This window comes from Anopheles coustani, chromosome 2 (assembly GCF_943734705.1).
Source record: "Anopheles coustani chromosome 2, idAnoCousDA_361_x.2, whole genome shotgun sequence".
In the NCBI taxonomy this organism is placed as follows: domain Eukaryota; kingdom Metazoa; phylum Arthropoda; class Insecta; order Diptera; family Culicidae; genus Anopheles; species Anopheles coustani.
Window position 1 is genome coordinate 94,273,374 of NC_071289.1, and position 15,407 is coordinate 94,288,780.

Genomic DNA, 15,407 nt, shown 5'->3' on the forward strand with positions numbered 1-15,407 from the left:
TTGATAACAAATATATACTCACTGGGTTTCGATAAACATGTCCGAAAACGTAAATTTCATCACGATATCGAACCGCCGAACGAGTAAGCCGAGTAAAAGAATTGCTCTACGCTTTCCGTAAGTTGCGTCATGCTTGCGATAGCTTCAATAAGGTGATTCATGTTCCCATACCGGGTGCATGATTAACGTTTCTCCAGCTACAGCTTTCTTTCGAAGTAGCACTACAAACTTGAGACGTGGAGAAGGAAAAAAACTGCACGTGACGTCCGGCACGATTCGCGAACTTGGGGAGCACATGGTTTCGAAACCGGTTTTTGGTATATTCAAAAAAACCATCAACACACATTAGTTTGTATCAAAAACGAAAACAAAAAACTAATTTTACCGGCTGTATCGCCGAAGGAAGATAAACATTTACCGGCTTTGGACGCACTATTTCGATCATTGAGTGCCTGTGCATCACGATATAAGTAGAAATCTTGCACCATTCAATTTTTTACATCGTAGTTTATGATGATGCAATACTGTGATTTATGTATGAAAGGTATTGTGCCTACTTTTTGGGCCCAAACTAATTTCGTTATTTAACCTTTTTTTTCTTGCTGAAACCTCAGTTCGAAATATTTAACGAAATAAAAAAGAAAAATAAATTTGTTTGAATGTTTTTTTTGCGCCATTCTGAATTTGCCGGCATTTGACAGCTGACTGTTGACAAATGTTTGTGTGCCTAGCGGTCGTTGAGCGCACGGATGAAATGTGCTCACTAAGTTACACATTTATAATGTTTTTGTCTCGAAGACACAAACTAAGTAAGTAAAATGCACTGGTTATAGAATAACCATAATATTCCACGGCTTCCCGGCAAAAACATGCAGCGCAAGACTGCCTCAATACATAAAACCAGTTTCTACCGAGGCATTCACAACCACTAGACACCGTTTCTCTATAAAGTCACCTTGAGATGTCATTCGATGTTCACCTTTCGCGACGACGGGAAAGAAAAGATTCGGTTTCCAAAACCGAGCAGAGCAGTTGTGTTTTCAGCAGCGAGACTGAAAGAGTGGACAACCAGCGCGCCCGAAACCGGATCGGCCGACTGCTTTCCTTGCATCCTCGGTGAGCTTCGACGATCAATCGATCTGGCAGGATTTTATTTGCATTCAGTTTAGGTGTCCGGTCGCCCGACAACGGGTTTACTTCTAACGCGAGCCGTTCAATCTTGGTCCTCATACGCGGTACGATTTCCTAACAAGTCCTCGAAGCTGTCCGTGCCTTGGAGGTTTATTAGAACGATCGTTGAACCAACAGTTTTCGTCCTTAATTTCCTGATTCCTTTGCGATTTTAATCCTCTCCGGAGATGGTGTAAAATAGTGTGAACTTGTGCAGTTAACGCATACCAAACGGTGACCGTAGAGAAAGGGTGCCAGGACGGAATGGTGCTTCCTTTTAGTTTTGTGCATGATATAACCGGGACGAATAAAAGAGGAGGTGGCCGTTTGTCGGACGAGTACAAATACGGCCCTCGCAAAGTACTGTGAATGTCAAATTAATCAGTATCGTCCGTTGGTACGATGACCCACCGGGTGATGAAAGGAGTTCGATAATCCTCTAAGGACTTTGCCCACAATTGCTAGAGTCCTGTGTATGAAGTGGTTGTGAGGTGTTTGTGTGTTATTATAGGAAACACTTTTCTCTTTTCCCTTCTTTTCAAACCTTGTGGTACCGTGAAGTTTCCTGGCAGAAACATCCACATCCAGTTTAACGTCTTAAAAGGAAAACAATGTCTTCGAACGCAGCAGTGCAACGGTTTATCCACCATGGAGCCCACAAGGGCAAGGGTATTGCGGTGTTCACCAGCGGGGGCGACTCGCAGGGAATGAATGCCGCCGTCCGTGCTGTCGTGCGGATGGGCATTTACGTTGGATGCAAGGTAAGAACGCATGATTTGACACCCTGACCAGAGAAAGTGGTTCCCTACGGGGAAGATTCTGTAACTGAAGCCTGTCCTATCGCATATTTTTATTGGGCAACCACACGAGACGGCGTAACGGTTGCGTAGAGGGTCGACGTGTTCGACGTCTAAAAATATCCCCAAACAATTTGCATACTGAAAACCATAAAGTTAATGCTTTGGCTTTTCGGAAGAAAAAGCGCCAGAGTAAAGTTTTAAATTATGCTGGCCTACTAGGTTTTGGCTATGATCTCTTCATAGTCGCGACCACCGCCGTTGCCAATGCCGAGTCCGTGCCCTCTTCCCCTGGCAAAAACCATGGCAATGTTACCAAGAAAAAAAAAGACAACAACAATAACAAGGACACTCGGGGGCTAGGACGCAGGATCCAAAAATAAAACGACAACTTTTGGGGTGGGAAAAGCGCGCCGGTGTACACGCCTTCGACTCTCGTCCGAATCGGGTTTGATTCATATTTCACCCGCGATGGTCGCGACCATGGCCATGACATCGCCGTTGTTAGACAACGTATTATCAGCGTGCAATTGACGGTCGGCAATGGTATTGGTTCGATCGGCACTGTCGACCGCATGCGGGAGGGGGAAGGGGTTTTGAACACCAACATTGATAGGGTGGGCGTTATCGAGGATTGCAGAAGGATTACGACATTTTATGGGTCGCCTATTTTCACTTTCATGCAACAGTTGTGTTGACTCTTGGAAACTTTGCTTATCTCATGTGAGACTTTTTCCACACTAAGCTCATGTAAGACCGTCGACTAAATACTGAATGGTGCAGAGGCTGTAGTGTGGTTTTCTTTACCGAATCACGAATCGGACGTATGATAATTGGATGTCTCCCCAAGTTGACCTTCAGACTGGCAATAAATGGTGGGATGGTACCCAAAACATTTAAAAGGTTAATTTGAAGGTCAAACACCGATTCCAGATATTTACATAACCGTCCATTGAAAGCAACTCCTTCAAGAATTTCGGATGCCATACCGTACACGTATGCGATGGAAAAGGCTACTTTGTTTTCTACAAACGACCAGGCGCCCGCTTTGTTTTATTTGGCTCGTACCACGTTTTATTGGAATTTCTTTGCTGTGCAGCTTGATCCCAACGCACATGTGTCGGTGCATGTGTTGGATGTTGTCATTGCTTTTGTTTGTGATTGGCACGATTGAACGGAAACATGTGCACAGCACCTTAAGCTGTACTCGAAACAACCGAGTAAACAGTTTCATTCATCAAAACGGGAACGACGGGTGGATTGATAAGTTGATTTAATTTGGTAGTGTTTAGAAAAACATGTTTGATCACCAATTGGCTGATTCTCGCGCGGGTTATGATTATTTTCCTTCGCGATCTTCCTGTGATCGTTTACAGAACCGTAGGTAGTCTTTGGGTGTACTAACATGTTTCTTGTCAACTTAGGTTTACTTCATCCGCGAGGGCTATCAGGGCATGGTGGACGGTGGCGAGAACATCGTCGAGGCCAACTGGTCGTCAGTGTCGAGCATTATCCACCGGGGCGGCACCGTCATCGGATCGGCCCGCTGCAAGGACTTCCGTGAGCGCGCTGGCCGTCTTCAGGCCGCCCACAACCTCATCAGCCACGGCATCACCAACCTGGTCGTGATCGGTGGCGACGGCTCGCTGACCGGTGCCAACCTGTTCCGGCAGGAGTGGGGCAGCCTGCTGGACGAGCTGCTCGCCAGCAACCGGATCACCCAGGAGCAACGCATCAAGTTCAAGAGCCTGCACATCGCCGGCATGGTCGGCTCGATCGACAACGACTTCTGCGGTACGGACATGACGATCGGCACAGACTCGGCACTGCACCGTATCATCGAGGCGATCGATGCCATCGTCAGCACGGCCTACTCTCATCAGCGCACCTTCATCATGGAGGTCATGGGACGCCATTGTGGGTAAGTGACCAGTCGAAGAGCAAAAAAAGATCTGCCGAGGAAATCTTTTAAGGATTCGAACAGTCGAATAGTTTTGGTTTTTGTGAAACCCCGAAACTAAGCACAGAAAAACACAACAATAATGCCTTCGGGAGGTTGTCCGCTTTTCGCTGTTCGGATGTGGTTCACATTACGGAAGACCATTCAATGATCGATTTCATCGATCGATCATCAACATAAGCTGTATAGAAAAGAAAATAATTTGACCACACTCTTTACCCCCCCTCCCTCAACTCATGACCACAAACGTAACTCAACAACTTCAGCTACCTGGCCGTCGTTGCTGGCGTCATTTCCGAGGCCGACTATGTGTTCATTCCGGAGTCTCCACCGCCGCGCGACTGGGAGGCGAAACTTTGCGACAAACTTGAACAGGCAAGCCTCCCCGCCCCACTGTTTCCTCTCTTCTGCCCACCCGTTTTCCCCTTTCCATGCCAGTTCGGCACGGTTCACCCCCTCTCTGTTATCTCTGTCATGTCAAGCGTCACATTCTAGTTTGCATTTTGCAATGACTCTTGTGATGCGTGCGAAGGTGTCCCGGCTGTCCCGGCAAGTCTTGCGTGTCTGTGGATCTATTGGATAATTGGAGCGCGAAAGTGGCGTAAAATCTCGTGAACCAGATATGGTCATTGCATGGTCATGGTTCAAACGTTCGTTCGCAGATAAGACCTGTTCGCACGCGGAACAAACAACCAGTTTTCACCTTCACTAAAAGCTCGCGCACGTCTTCGAAGCCAAGCCACTGCAGTCCTTTTTTTTCCTAACCATCTTTGCCGTGTCTCTGACCAGAATGATTTTTTCCCAATTGTTTGTCCGGAATGCCGAAACCCCTTCCCCTTTTTGTCTTTGATTCGTGACACTTGGTAGGCAAAGAAACGTCTTGTCTCTACTTGGCCTGATCGTAAATAAGTTTCGTTGCAGGTCGGTTACATCCGTGCATGAAGTTGAACAGTTTTCCCCCCTTTGTGAATAACTTAAACGACAAGGAAAATCTGCTTCATGTATTGCCGAAATCCAGTAAAACGTATATTTTGTACTTGATTTTTGAAGCATTTTTAACTTAAAACGGATCGCACGGAATGGGATGCCCAAAAACATGGCAAATATGTTTATTCTACCATGTTAATAAAGTATTTCTAAACCCAATTGGTTCGCCACCCTTTCATGTAGCCGTAGAAAAGTTTGTTTCAAATTCGTTGCATTCCTTTTCACAAAAGCATCTCGATTCGTTTCTAAATTCGTATAAATTCCACAAGCAATACAATTGTATCATACTACTTCAACAACGATCAGCGTGTTTATGGGTTTAAAAAACAAAATCATCCCCACCACGATCGCGACTCCACGAAATTTTCCATGTTGCTCATGTATTCACAGCTATTTGGCGGTCGTTGCCGGCTTGTGCGTCGAGGCCGATTACATTTTCATTCCCGAAGACCCACCGAAAGCCGATTGGCCAGAACGTCTCTGCAAGCAATTGACACAGGCAAGAAAATTTTCAGAGCAAAACCAAACCAAAAAAAAACTAGACGAAAAACACACATTTTCATCCATCAGTTTTCGGCCACGAAGATGCTCTAGTTACGCCCTGGTGTGTTGTAGATTAACGTTTATCGCATGGTCAACGCACACACACACAAACTTACACCAACATCGCAGAAGATCATTCATGATATGCTTTTTTAAATTAAATTTGGCATGTTTGGCAAAATTCAATTGGAACCGTTTAACAAACAACAATTGGAGTGCTTCACAGCAAATACAAACAGGCACAAAATGCATTGATGTTTTTTTTTTCCATAGTTGCTACCATTGTGTTATCCCGCCCTCGCAGCACTTGCATCATTTGTGCATCATCTCATCAACGAATTGGTATTCAACATTTATGGTACAACATTAAGCTTACTCTTTTCACATCAACATAAGAACCGTTCGAATATGATTCGGTTCAGATTCCAAAATTTCATCGGTTTCATTCTTTTTCGATCAGAGATCACAGAGATTAATTTAATAGTTCGATGGTGTTTGGTGCTACAAAAAAAGGGGCCATTAGATGCGCCATGCTGACTAATAGCTCGTTGTTTTCAGTCATGTCGTCCGAAGGATCCTGCGACACTTTCTTGGGCAATAAATCGTTTTACTCGAATTACGTCCTGATTGTGCTATGTTGTGTTGGTTAAGAAAAAGATACGTCGCCCCATGTCCGCTCCCATCGTACCTCAATGTTGTGTTAATCCTATCCGTTTCATTGTTGATCAACATCTCTTTACTTACTTATTGTGTGATTGTAGTTACCTGGCCATAATGGCTGCGTTAGCTAGCGAGGCGGACTATGTGTTCATACCGGAAGATCCCGTAGTGCATAATTGGCCAGAAAAGTTGTGTAAGAAGATCCTACAGGTACGCAGCACCAGCTTCATAATGTCCCCAAAAATGCTCCCGCTCCGCCTCCTTTCCCGAAAAAAAATGACACTAATACCGAACTTAGTGAAGAACACAACAAACTTGTCCTACACCAAACGCTGTCTTACAATCTTTTACGTGTCCTGCGAAAATCGCTCCGAAGGAAAACGGCCTTTTTTCGTTTAGAGTTTAGGAACCGTACAACCGGATGATGAATTCGATTTCGCCCTTTAGCTTCGTAGCTTTCTGATTGATGATTTAAAGTCCATATGTTTTCCCCTCAAGGCTTCTGTCTTACTTCCCCTCTCTGTTGACCCCCTTTCCATGTCGGAGCAAATTGAATTTTGGTGGGAAGTAATTGTTATTGCGCCGCCTACTTTCGTTGATGGCTTTCAATTGCATCGTTGTCGTTTCAATTTTTAGCATTTTTGTTTGTAGGAATATTATGCCTTTTTCATCACTACACTGGATATTTGTTTAGTTTTAATTTTTATTTTTGAACATTTGGTTGTATCTATTTTCCAGTGTGTAATTATTTCGTTTAAATAAAGACCATCAAAGCAAAATCATCAATCTTTGAACGTTTTTGCATCCTTCTTGCTTCAGTTTTGTTACTTCTGCATGATCTATTTCAAACTCGTAGCTTTCTAGCCAAAAATGCGTCACGCAAAAGCTTAATGTGTTTCGTTGCTTCATCACTCATAATGTGCAATAAGATAAAATAAAAATATACATGATGATATGCCCATTCAGACCACAAAGCAGAATGTGTTCAATCGCTTTTAGGCTCCCAAAAGGATGTTGCTTCCAAGCAGTTTGTTTTTCTCTTTAACCTCACAAAACTATCAGTCCCATAAGAACTTCACATTGCTACCCAATCTTGTCACTATCACTTGAGTTGTAATCAAAATTATGCTAAGTCGACATGTGTCTACAAACATTGGGCGGCAGTGAAGATTCTTTCGGGTCAAAAAGAAGTGCGGCATCTGTTCAGTAGAGTTAGAGTTGTGTTTGTTGTTGCTCCCTTTTAACTAACATGTACCCCACCACTTTTCCCACAACTCCATCTCATATTTCATCATTCATCGTTTTAAAAGCTAGTCTATTGTCAAACGAAATCATCATTCATTCACTGCAATACAAACGTCCTCACATCAAACACCATTCACCCATCACACACCCCACCCTGCTACCCTTGCCACGGGAGAAAAGAAGGTGTTAATTTTCCGCTTTTCTTTGGTTTTAAAATCGGTTGTCGCGGATAATGACAGGAACGGTCCGCCGGACAGCGTCTGAACATTATCATCGTGTCCGAGGGTGCGATCGATCGGGACGGCAATCCCATCACGGCGGAAAAGGTGAAACAGGTGGTCGTTGATCGACTGCAGCAGGACACGCGTATCACCGTGCTTGGCCACGTGCAGCGTGGTGGCAATCCGAGCGCCTTCGATCGTGTTCTGGTGAGTGGAAAACGGCTTGAAGACCGAAGGAATCGAGGTGTGTTTTTATCGAGTTGTTTCCCTTTCGTTTGCAGGGTTGCCGAATGGGTGCGGAAGCCGTGCTGGCACTGATGGAAGCGGACGACAAGACGGAACCGTGCGTCGTGTCGCTGGATGGTAACCAGGCCGTACGCGTGCCGCTGATGGAGTGCGTCGAGCGCACGAAGTCCGTCGCGAAGGCGATGGAGGACAAGAACTGGGAGTTGGCGGTGAATCTACGCGGTCGCTCGTTCGCGCGCAACCTCGAGACGTACAAGATGCTGACCCGTCTGAAGCCACCCAAGAGTGCGTTTGACGAGCAGGGTCGCGGTGTGGGCGGATACACGATGGCGGTAATGCACATCGGAGCACCGGCGTGCGGCATGAACGCCGCCGTTCGGTCGTTCGTACGGAACTGCATCTACCGTGGCGACACGGTGATGGGCATCCACGACGGTATCGAGGGATTGGTCGCGGGCCACATCAAGAAGATGGAGTGGTCGGATGTGACCGGATGGGTCGGACAGGGTGGTGCATTCCTGGGCACCAAGCGTACGCTGCCGGAGGGCAAGTTCAAGGAGATCGCCGCACGCCTGAAGGAAAACAACATCCAGGCGCTGCTGATCATCGGTGGCTTTGAGGCGTATCACGCGGCGGGCCAGCTGACGGACCAGCGCGAACGCTTCCCGGAGTTCCGCATCCCGCTCGTTGTCATCCCGTCGACCATCTCGAACAACGTGCCCGGCACGGAGTTCTCGCTCGGTGCCGACACCGGCCTGAACGAGATCACGGAGATCTGCGATCGCATCCGCCAGTCGGCGCAGGGCACCAAGCGGCGCGTGTTCGTGATCGAAACCATGGGCGGCTACTGTGGCTACCTGGCGACGGTGGCCGGACTGGCGGGCGGTGCCGATGCGGCCTACATCTACGAGGAGAAGTTCGCGATCAAGGATCTGCAGCAGGACGTGTACCACATGGCGTCCAAGATGAGTGACGGCGTGCAGCGTGGTCTCATCCTGCGCAACGAGAAGGCCTCGGACAACTACAACACCGAGTTCATCTACCGGCTGTACTCGGAGGAGGGCAAGGGCCTGTTCTCCACGCGCATGAACGTGCTCGGCCACATGCAGCAAGGCGGTTCGCCGACGCCATTCGATCGCAACATGGGCACCAAGATGGCGGCCAAGTGTGTCGAGTGGCTGGTGGAGCAGCTGAAGGCGAACACGAAACCGGACGGCACGATCGAGGCCAAGGCACCGGAGACCGCCTGCCTCTTGGGGTTGGTGCGCCGCCAGTACAAGTTCTCCCCGCTTAAGGAACTGATCGGCGAGACGAACTTTGAGTAAGTGTTAAGCTCAATCCCGTGAGCAACAACGATAATTAACGACACGTTTCTTGCCTTCTTTCTACCCTCCCCCCACAGGCAACGTATTCCCAAGCACCAATGGTGGCTCAAGTTGCGCCCGCTGCTAAGAATTCTAGCCAAGCACGATTCTACCTACGAGGAGGAAGGCCTGTACATCACGGTTGAGGAGGAAATGTCCACCGATTCGCCCTGTGCCTAAGGTGCTCCTGAACGATGAATCTTCTCGAGTCGCTGAATCATGGTTTGGTCTCTCCTTCTTTTCCACCGCCACCACCTGAACAGGGCTATTTCATCGTCCTTCCTTTGTTACGCGACTTTAGTTGGATGCCTCCAAAGCTTTACTTAGTTAAATTGTTTCAGGGCATTAGGGAAAGATCAAGATACGGCAACGGATGTGTTGTTGCCAACAACTCATCTCCTCACAACGTTGGCAGAGGGTTTATAAAAAAATCCCTCGTATGATTATGTTTTAATTGCATAGTTAATTTTTCATGTGGATAGTATTTATCATTTATGTCGTCGTCTTTGTTCCCCTCGGGAATGTTTGTTGTTTGTGGTATGTTGTTTGCTCTTGCGCGATCAAAGTCGTAGCACCACTCTCATTTGCTTTCCTCGTTAGTAGTGACAAGTATTACGCAACAAGAAATTATTATTTTCTTGTGTTCGAACAATCTTATCGCCATTGAGTTAATGTTTTTTTCTATTAGGCAATGAGGCGATGGCGCAGTGAAAAAACCGTGGGATGGAAGCAGAGTAATATTTATACCAAAAATAGTTAATGCCGAGAACAAATAACACCCAACTTGTAGATCCCATTACTGTACAATGTACTTGCGCCATAAGTCCTAGATCGTATCTCTCCATCTTTCTCTTTCGCAAACGAACAAAGGAGAGAATGATGATAAACATAGACGAGATATTATTATTAACAGTGTAAGCAAAGAACACTCTCCTTCCCTTCCCCTAGGCAAACGATACACAAACCCCGCCACTAACACGTTACTATGTATGTGCTAATATCAAATGGCGTGGTATATGAAAAATAAATGAATTTATTGTTGTGATCTAAGGTGATCGAGTCGAAGTCGATCTCTTCATTAGTCAGAAAGAAAGACACATTAGTGACTCACGCAGGAACATTCTTTAGCAATTAATACATTGTTCTTTTCCAAACACTGGGGTCACACTTCCTCGCCGATCCTTTCGAGGGTTTGCCTGGACGTCGATGTCGTGCTCCGATGAGGGATTGGATGGCGATATACCATCGGTTGTCGTTTTATCGCGGTCGTTGGATGGTGGTTCCTGCTAATTGGCGTATCTGCTAGTTCGCCGAACGATAACACACGCGCTCGACTTCCACTAGAACTTTGGCCCCCAGGTCTCGCCCCATACCAGTGCTCAACTTCGGCGGCCACCACCAAAGAAACGGCTTCGCACTGTTGACCATCCATCCGAAATGCGTCCACATTCGACGTCTCGATGTACCAGTGGAACACCCGGAGCAGTGGTCTCGGCTTTCCCTGGCCGGAAGTCCTCAGTTCCGTCACCAGGGTTGCATTGTACTGATCGAGCGAAAAGCAAAAGAAAGAAATAAACATTCCACAGTGGCCAGAAGCTCCCACGGGCTCTAGTAAACCTACCCAGCGGTAGTGATTGTACGCTTCCGCACTCATACTGGCCCGTTCGGCACGCTTCATCCGAAGATGCCGCTCCAACTCGTACAAGCTGACCGTGCTGACACTATCCAGTGTGACGGAGCTGTTGTTTCGGGCACTCGCTTTGTACGCCAGAAACACTACGTCCACCCGGGATAGTTGGGGGCTGTCACTCGTAGCCATAGTGTAAAAAAATTGCACGGTCACCCGAGCGAAACCCAAACCAACATTCGTCCTTCACTACTGGCACAACACACTTCTGCCCTCGAGCGTCACGAGCGATACACTGTCTGCCCGGTATCGCTTTCGCCGATCGAGTGTGATGCATACGGTCATCGATCCGATCAGTGTCCGTCAGCACAGGGTGTGTGGGAAACAAAATGAACACCCATGTACCTGAGTATGCAGAACAGAACATTTGATCGCTCCCGTCCCCGAAGCATAGCATAGTTTACAGAAAAGGGACCTTTCTGTGAGAACTCTTATCACCTATACACACATGCTACTGGAGATAAGCCGGTGCTAACTCGCTGGTTCAAGTTCAAGCTGAGTCATGAAGATTCAACTCATCTGATGATGGCACCATTCCGAAGTCTGCTAATGGAGGTCCCTTTTTGTTGTCTAGCGTTTTTTCAAATGAAAATCGACGCTACTGTACAATATTTTCGCTAGGATTGCTTGGATTAATAATTTTCGGAAGTTAGAAATGGTATGGTATGGAAATGATAAAAATGAAAGCGATGAATTAAAATAATGAAAAAAAGAAACAGATTCATCACCATTTCTCATATTCCTCCGTCGCTTCGGCCGGAGGATTTTGTATATTTCTTCAAATCCACTTATTTGATAGATTCTTAGCTGATAGGATGTTTCTTTATACCGTTGCGAATATTCGTCTTGTTCAACCGACATTTTGTATTACAAAATATAGTATCATAATTTTTTTTTATACAATATATGTATGGATGCATGCAAATTGTGTTCACCATAAATATTTAAGCTTATACACAATCGTCAGTGAGTTTGTATGTATGTACGTGACACTTTATATGCATGATGATCGCGCATTAGTACAACGCTTATCATCAGATTACTTGCCACCGGGACCATGCCTGTACGGTGTGTGCTCATCTCTCTGCTAACCTAATCATCCGTCCGATGGAGGTTGGATTCCTTAAATGAGCTTCTTCTTTATCTTATGGCATCCACTGTGTTGCATCATTGGCTTCGAAATCCGTACGATTTTTTTAAAAGTTATCACTAAGAAAAATACACTTGATACAGTTAAAATATTCAAGGGCAAAAACCTTCATTCGTTTGTATGTTTTCAAGAGAAATTGAAATTTAATCAAATCCTGCTTGCTCGTGATGGTGGCCTCATTTCATCGGGTTGGTTGGCTGACTGTGTGTCCTGGTTTTGGTTTTTAAACCTATAAAAAATATAGATGCTATTGTTTTCCATATAAGATCCCCCCACTGCACAAGACTGCTACGCTAATAAACCACGTTTCTCTCGCTATAACTAACTTGTATATGATTTGTATATAATAATGAGTGTATAAATCTATTTGTAGCTTTCAAAAGCTTTTACTTTAATATATCATATATATCATTTTGTTCCATTCATATCCAGTTTGACACGTTTGTTTATGTTTTTCGGGTTTCGTCACACGTACAGCTAATCGTTTCACTTTCTAATGCTGATATACGGTTTCTCTTCTCTAATTGATGTAGTAATAGATCAAAGTAACCTCAGGGGAACGAAACAAAAACGTTGCATTATAAAACCCATTGTTGTCGTAATCAAATAGAAAGCATCGGGATAGCCTCGAATGTGCTTTCCTCCAAAATACTTGGATAAACCAACATTATTGATTAATGGGAAAAGAAAATTCGTTGCAATATTTGGAAGACGGTAATGTAATTGAAATAATATTAGTAAGCCCTTGTAGCTTCCTGTAACAAATGGGCAACCATAGGCAAACAAACAAATCACACTCTATTTTCGTTACAAGAAATTGGTCTCAAAATTGATAGTTTCTGTAGATCGATAAAATTTGGATGTCTGTTCGTATCGAACGTCATGGTGGTGGTGGTCAAACATGCTGATATGCAGAAACGAGTCCAAGCGGACCCTTTCAGTTTTACCTTTTCGTTTCGCAAACGATACGGTCTGCTGACTTTCCGACTACATATAATGATGAAAATTTGTTCATTTATGTGGAAAAAATCTTTACAACACACCAAAAATGCCTTGGATCTTCATCCTTTCGTGCCATTTTTGCTTGCATTGTACGTACAAGTGTGTGTCCAGTATAAAAATATACGCATGCAATATGTTGCTGTGTAAAGTTCAAATTTACAAGCAAAAAGTTCTGCTTCATGTGTTTTTACTGTATTATGTGGGATACTTCTCAAATAGTTTGGTCATTTTATGTGTACAAAATAAAACTCAAACGAACCAGGGACATTGTACACTTAAATGAAAATGGCCAGTCCCAGTTATATCCACAAAAATGAAAAACAACACAAATACGAAGTTCTTCGGGATCGTTTAGGAAAAATATAAAAGACTTTTCATGCAAAAATCAACCCCACTCGACCTCGATAATACACGATATGCTTATCATTTCAGTATGTTCATTACTAAGTCGTTCTAGCCCACCACTAATGTCGCAAATATCTTGCTTACTATCGAAAAAATGTTCCCATCATTGCTGTGAGCCTGTTCTTCAACGTCGCAAGTGCGATTTCATGTGTAGGATTCATGTTTAAAAAGATACGGTTTTTTATCTGGTACGTTGGCTGATGGGGATTTGCGCCCCATCTTAGTTACGTGTTTCGTTCGTTCTCACTTAAAGCCTATATCACTCTCGAACACTTGTCGCATCCGTAAAGTAACGAAGCACATCGTTCTAATCTATACGTGATCACTCTTAGTGCGCGGTAAGAGCGATAATCTCAGGAAACCAACGCGCCCGTTGCTAGGTTACTCTAATGGTGGACATCTGTCCAATATAACCGTCATTCCATTCACCTTGCCTTCCCTTAATCTTCCTTCACCGGGTTTTAGTTAATTCTAGAGCCGCAAATAACCTAAAATCGCGTCCTGACGTAATTTACGTGTATGTCGTTCATGTTGATGACTTGCCATACGCCTTTTGGAACTGCTTACTGACTAAAACTGCATCACGGTACGGACACACACACACACACACCATCACCACCACTGGTAGCAGGTGTTAGCATAGGATTTACAATTATTGGCACTCACCCACGGGGACATCACCTTCTATCGCCGCCGCGTTATTCTTAGCTAGTGGACGTGGCAACACCTCCTTCTCTTTCTTCCTGCGGGCCACCGGAGTTTCCGGCGCGTGCATCCAGCAACTCTAAGCTATATCGGGGTCGCTTTGCTTCCGACACGATATTTGCCGTCGCCGTGCTGCACGTTGCCACATCTTCCGCAACCATTGCCGGCGAGGAAAAGTCGTCCATCTTTCGCTTCACGTTGTTGTTTATATTGCGCATTTCCCCTCCCCCATTGCACGGCGTGGAAGCAGCAGCCTCCAATGCACCATCCTTTCCTCCTCCGTTGGTCATCGGAGTTCCTTGTGCGCCACCGGGAGTCGTGTCGTCTTTGGATCCACCGGACGGGGAGGATTCGTCTTCGCCATTCTCCATACCGAAGTTATCATCGCAACTGTCCGTTTCATTGCCACTGGTACCACCGCCACCGCCCATTATTCCTCCTGCCCCGCTGCTTGAGCTACTGGAGCTGGCACTACTACCACCTCCTGCCGGGAGGACCTTCGCCGGATCCTTGACGTTCAGCCGCACCGCTAGCCGTTTCAAGCTCGAGAGCGAATTTTCGCAATCGGACGTATCGATCTCGGTGAGGTTTGTGCCGGATCGTTCGATTTCGGTGTACGTCCCAAACGGTAGCTTACCGAGACATTCCAGCTTGAGGACATGCATTTTCGAACGCAAATGCTTTGCCAGGTGCCCGTGAATGCGGAAGCCTACCTCGCAGTCCCGACAGTAGAATGGGCGCGGGTTCGTATCCGTTGCCACACCGAACGTCGTCGTCATGGAAACCTTGTTACGGTGCGTTGCCGATCGTTCGTGCTTGAGGTAGAGTCCTTGCGAGCGAAAACTCGTGCCGCACGGTTCGCAGCGGTACTTGCGCTCCATGTAGTGGATGTTCATGTGGATGCTTAGCTGGGACAGTTTGTGGAACTTTTTGTTGCAAATCTCGCACACCGGCCGCCCGCCATCCTCCTGGTGCATGGAAGGTGTGAACGCGTTGGGCGGTGTTCCAACGAACTCTCCACCAGCGCTCGCCACCGGTCGGCCTCCTCCAACCGTTTTCTTGAATCCATCCTCTCCGACGACGACAACCTTCCGTGCCGGACCCATGACCGAACCACCACCGGCTGCCACTTCCACCCCCGGAACGGATGAACCAACAACGGTTGACCCAGTTCCACTTCCGGTCACCGATGCACCAGTAGGCGGCGGTTGTTGTTGCTGCTGCTGCTGCATTGTTGCCTGTGGAGCAATGTTGGCCACGATGGG

General features: G+C 46.1%; 3 protein-coding genes across 4 annotated transcripts in view; 1 reads left to right on the top strand and 2 right to left on the bottom strand.

The window, feature by feature from the left end:
• Nucleotides 1-1,036: 1,036 nt before the first annotated feature.
• LOC131262613 (ATP-dependent 6-phosphofructokinase) lies at nt 1,037-10,208 on the top strand. Of its 2 annotated transcripts, none has more exons than XM_058264658.1 (7): nt 1,037-1,116; nt 1,732-1,931; nt 3,392-3,888; nt 6,219-6,327; nt 7,602-7,790; nt 7,865-9,150; nt 9,232-10,208. In XM_058264658.1, the coding sequence occupies exons 2-7, from the start codon at nt 1,782-1,784 to the stop codon at nt 9,371-9,373; spliced, it is 2,373 nt and encodes a 790-aa protein (XP_058120641.1). In that variant the 5' UTR covers nt 1,037-1,116; nt 1,732-1,781; the 3' UTR covers nt 9,374-10,208. The 2 variants fall into 2 exon arrangements, with proteins under 2 accessions (XP_058120641.1, XP_058120642.1); XM_058264659.1 differs by lacking the exon at nt 1,037-1,116 and adding an exon at nt 1,168-1,235.
• On the bottom strand, nt 10,204-11,134 carry LOC131262614 (uncharacterized). Its single transcript, XM_058264660.1, has 2 exons — nt 10,815-11,134; nt 10,204-10,736 (listed from the first exon to the last, which is right to left on the bottom strand). Exons 1-2 carry the CDS (start codon nt 11,010-11,012, stop codon nt 10,356-10,358), a joined length of 579 nt encoding a protein of 192 aa, XP_058120643.1. The 5' UTR covers nt 11,013-11,134; the 3' UTR covers nt 10,204-10,355.
• Nucleotides 11,135-12,394: 1,260 nt separating this feature from the next.
• LOC131265384 (uncharacterized) overlaps nt 12,395-15,407 on the bottom strand; it is a 40,290-nt gene continuing 37,277 nt past the window's right edge. The window contains exon 10 of the mRNA XM_058267643.1: nt 12,395-15,380. Within this exon, the coding sequence (XP_058123626.1) occupies nt 14,142-15,380 (1,239 nt within the window). The 3' untranslated portion in view covers nt 12,395-14,141. The remainder of the gene's footprint in view (nt 15,381-15,407) is intronic.